The 3,376-nt window shown below is 36.0% G+C and overlaps 1 protein-coding gene across 2 annotated transcripts in view; it reads right to left on the bottom strand.

Moving 5' to 3' along the window:
- Positions 1 to 2,751: 2,751 nt before the first annotated feature.
- Positions 2,752 to 3,376, bottom strand: part of LOC105557148 (green-sensitive opsin-like) — a 7,606-nt gene continuing 6,981 nt past the window's right edge. For both annotated transcript variants that reach the window (XM_012004316.1, XM_012004318.1), the window contains exon 4: positions 2,752 to 3,033. In XM_012004316.1, coding sequence (XP_011859706.1) covers positions 2,890 to 3,033 — 144 coding nt within the window. In that variant the 3' untranslated portion in view covers positions 2,752 to 2,889. The remainder of the gene's footprint in view (positions 3,034 to 3,376) is intronic.

The raw sequence follows: 3,376 nt of genomic DNA, 5'->3' as shown, positions 1-3,376 counted from the left end.
GATTTTATAAATGTTGTATATTATGAAATTTGCAGAATTTCACTGAAAATAAATTTTTTTATGAAAAATTGCTGAAATGATAATAAAATTGGGTCAATTGCAAGAGATTTTCAATCAAATTTCAGCAAATTTCTTACGTTTTCAGATAAATTTTTCCATCAGGGTAGGTATACTGAATGTTACTCATTTTTAATTGTTTCATTTATCTGAAATATATTCATGAAATGTATTAATTTATTTGAAATATAAACCACCTTTATTGGTCGGATATTGAAAACGACATCGAAATTATTATAAGAAGAATTCCTTATGAACCGCACGACGTTATCGTTACAACAGGTAAGCACTACTTTAACTGTCACTTGTATATATTAAGTACTACAGCCTTTGCGATCCGTGAATAGATATAACGTTGCAACATATAAATAAAGACATATGTGAGCCGCCAAACGCATGTTTCTTATAAATACATAAAATGGACATCTTTAAAACGTACCAAAATTAGCATATTTTGTACGTCCAATAATGTACGTTCTTAAAACGTCCATATTAGGTCCATGGACGTTTGGACTAAATAAGAACAAAAATGGACGTCCATTGGACGTCGTGTGCTGTCTGGGATTCTTCAACGATTTTTAAATGCGAGTTACTTTTAAAAATTATCTCCTCCTAGCGGATTAATTTATGAATCTTTTGTGTTGCTAAGCACCTCCTTGAAAGTAATCGATACTCTATAATAAGCTGTCAGTAATGTGCAGTTCTGGTTATGCGTGGCTGTCACAACTGCCACAATCATTATGCACTACAATATATTGCATTACAAATCTCATTATTCTAATTTTACAAATTTTTCTATTTTTAAAATACTTTCAAACATCTTAGCAATATATGTCACAGATGCTTTAACAAATGTATTAATTCGAACTTTAAAGGTTATATAAACACTACTTGACATATAATCAATATTTTATATTTTTATAAAGACGTCGTAAAGACGTCTTTTTGACAATGTCTTAAGACGTTTTTTTCTGACGTCTTATAGACGTCTTTCAGTAAAGTCTTAAAGATGTCTCTTTTTAGACGTCTTTAAGACGTCGTTTAGACATGCATGTTGTCTGGGGAGATCTTGGAGCGAATTCGCACATTGAACACATATTTTGCAACGGATCTTTTCGTTGAAGAATTAGACGTATTAAACGAGAGCGATATTAACATAACGATATTTTTACTCCTCACATTGCACTAGAATTTTTTTCTCGAACGAGACTTATCGTTAGCCCTGTATCCTGTAAGAGGGTTTTCGCTCTATGAGCTCTGTAGCTCTTTCTTCTTGTCTCCCTTTGCTCTTTCTCTCTTGCTCGACAATGCTACTTAACTTATACAACGTTACGGAGAATTTTTACAGAATATACAGGGTGAGGCATTTAAAATTGTTTTTCAGAATATTTGGAAAAATACAAATCGGATTAAAAAAAAGTTGCAATAAAAGTTGTTCACCTCGAAGAGGGTCATCCATTAACATAAAGCTCGACCCCCTGCACCACCCCCGGGGGCGGGAGGGGGGTGACTTTGAAATCTTAAATAGAAACCCCTATTTTTATTGCAGATTTGGATTCTCCGTGAAAAAAATATGTAACTTTTGTATGAGACATTTTTTCGTTTCATGATAGATGACGCTGTGATCGGCAAAAATGAAAATGAGTTGAAAATTGTTGAAAAATGGTAATATCTCAAAAAAATACACATCAGATTAGGAACATCAAAGTAATTATTTTTTTATATTTTTGAAAATGCTATCATGTGACACCGTCTACCCTCCTGCAATGCATTCTTAGATTACTTTTAGCTTTACCCAGGAACAACGACGTGGACGTAGTAGTAATTTGTTCCCTTCGAGGTGCTTGATTTTGGTAAGTCCCCTTGCCTCTCACTATCTCGGGGTGCTTGATTACTGTGAATCCCCTTGCCTCTCACTATCTCGGGGTGCTTGATTACTCTGAGTCCCCTTGCCTCTCACAAGTGTTTCATTGAAGCAAATGTTCGAAATGATGTCCGTTGTTTCTAATGCACATTGCAACTCTGTGTCTGAAAGACAATCCGACATTTATAAGTGTCTCTGCGCTAATGTTTGCACATTCATTGATAATTCGCTGCTGCATATTTTCTGGGGTTGTTGGTACATCCATGTAAACTCTCTCTTTTAGCCTTCCCCACAGGAAAAAATCGGCAGAAGTCAAATCGGGTGAACGTGCGGGCCAATTTTGAAGACCTCCTCGTCCTCGACATCCTCGAGGACCTCCTAAGAATGCATTGCAGGAGGGTAGACGGTGTCACATGATAGCATTTTCAAAAATATCAAAAAATTTACTTTGATTTTCCTAATCTGATGTGTATTTTTTTAGATATTACCATTTTTCAACAATTTTCAACTCATTTTCATTTTTGCCGATTACAGCGCCATCTATCATGAAACGAAAAAAATGTCTCATACAAAAGTTACATATTTTTTCACGGAGAATCCAAATCTGCAATAAAAAATAGGGGTTTCTATTTAAGATTTCAAAGTCAAATCGGATTAAAAAAAAGTTGCAATAAAAGTTGTTCACCTCGAAGAGGGACATCCATTAACATAAAGCTCGACCCCCTCCCGCCCCCGGGGGTGGTGCAGGGGGTCGAGCTTTATGTTAATGAATGTCCCTCTTCGAGGTGAACAACTTTTATTGCAACTTTTTTTTAATCCGATTTGTATTTTTCCAAATATTCTGAAAAACAGTTTTAAATGCCTCACCCTGTATATTATTATATCTTTCTACCCAATTTGGCTGTAAAACGGTTGATATTCCTCGCCTTTATCTCCTTCCAAGTTCGTTTCCGTACTGTTGCTTGTTGTTAACGTTTCGATTGATGGAAAACATTTTTCTTCCAAATTTTGGGGAACTGGACAGTCATAATCGCATATATTATGGGATTGTAGCAGATGGAGGACTTCGCGAAAAGCGCTGGCAACAACGCAACGGTATGGGAGGGTTGCACCTGTAATCATATACATGCTCTCACAAGCTATAATTCCTCCTGGTCCGAGGGGGGGGGGGGGGCGAAATTAATCACGCTATTGGGAAGCTATCGGTGTGCCAGTCATTAAATTCTGATATGGTTAGTTAATCATGAAGAAGTTGACCTCATTGCCTTGGAGGAAAAAAAAGATCTTACTGCTTCAATATGTATGCTGTAATATTCCTGTCATTTATTTATGTCACGCAGCGGTGTAAGATTACTGGTTCCACCTTGCGAATTATACAGGGTGTTTGATTCGATATGGACGACCCCAAAGATTATAGTAGATTGGGTTAAACTGAGAAGAAAAGTTATATAAAAT

The sequence above is a fragment of the Vollenhovia emeryi genome, unplaced genomic scaffold, assembly GCF_000949405.1.
Source record: "Vollenhovia emeryi isolate VEMERY1.0 unplaced genomic scaffold, V.emery_V1.0 DF939593.1, whole genome shotgun sequence".
Taxonomy (NCBI): domain Eukaryota; kingdom Metazoa; phylum Arthropoda; class Insecta; order Hymenoptera; family Formicidae; genus Vollenhovia; species Vollenhovia emeryi.
Note: the sequence above shows the minus strand (reverse complement) of the source record. Positions and strands in the feature narration are given on the sequence as shown.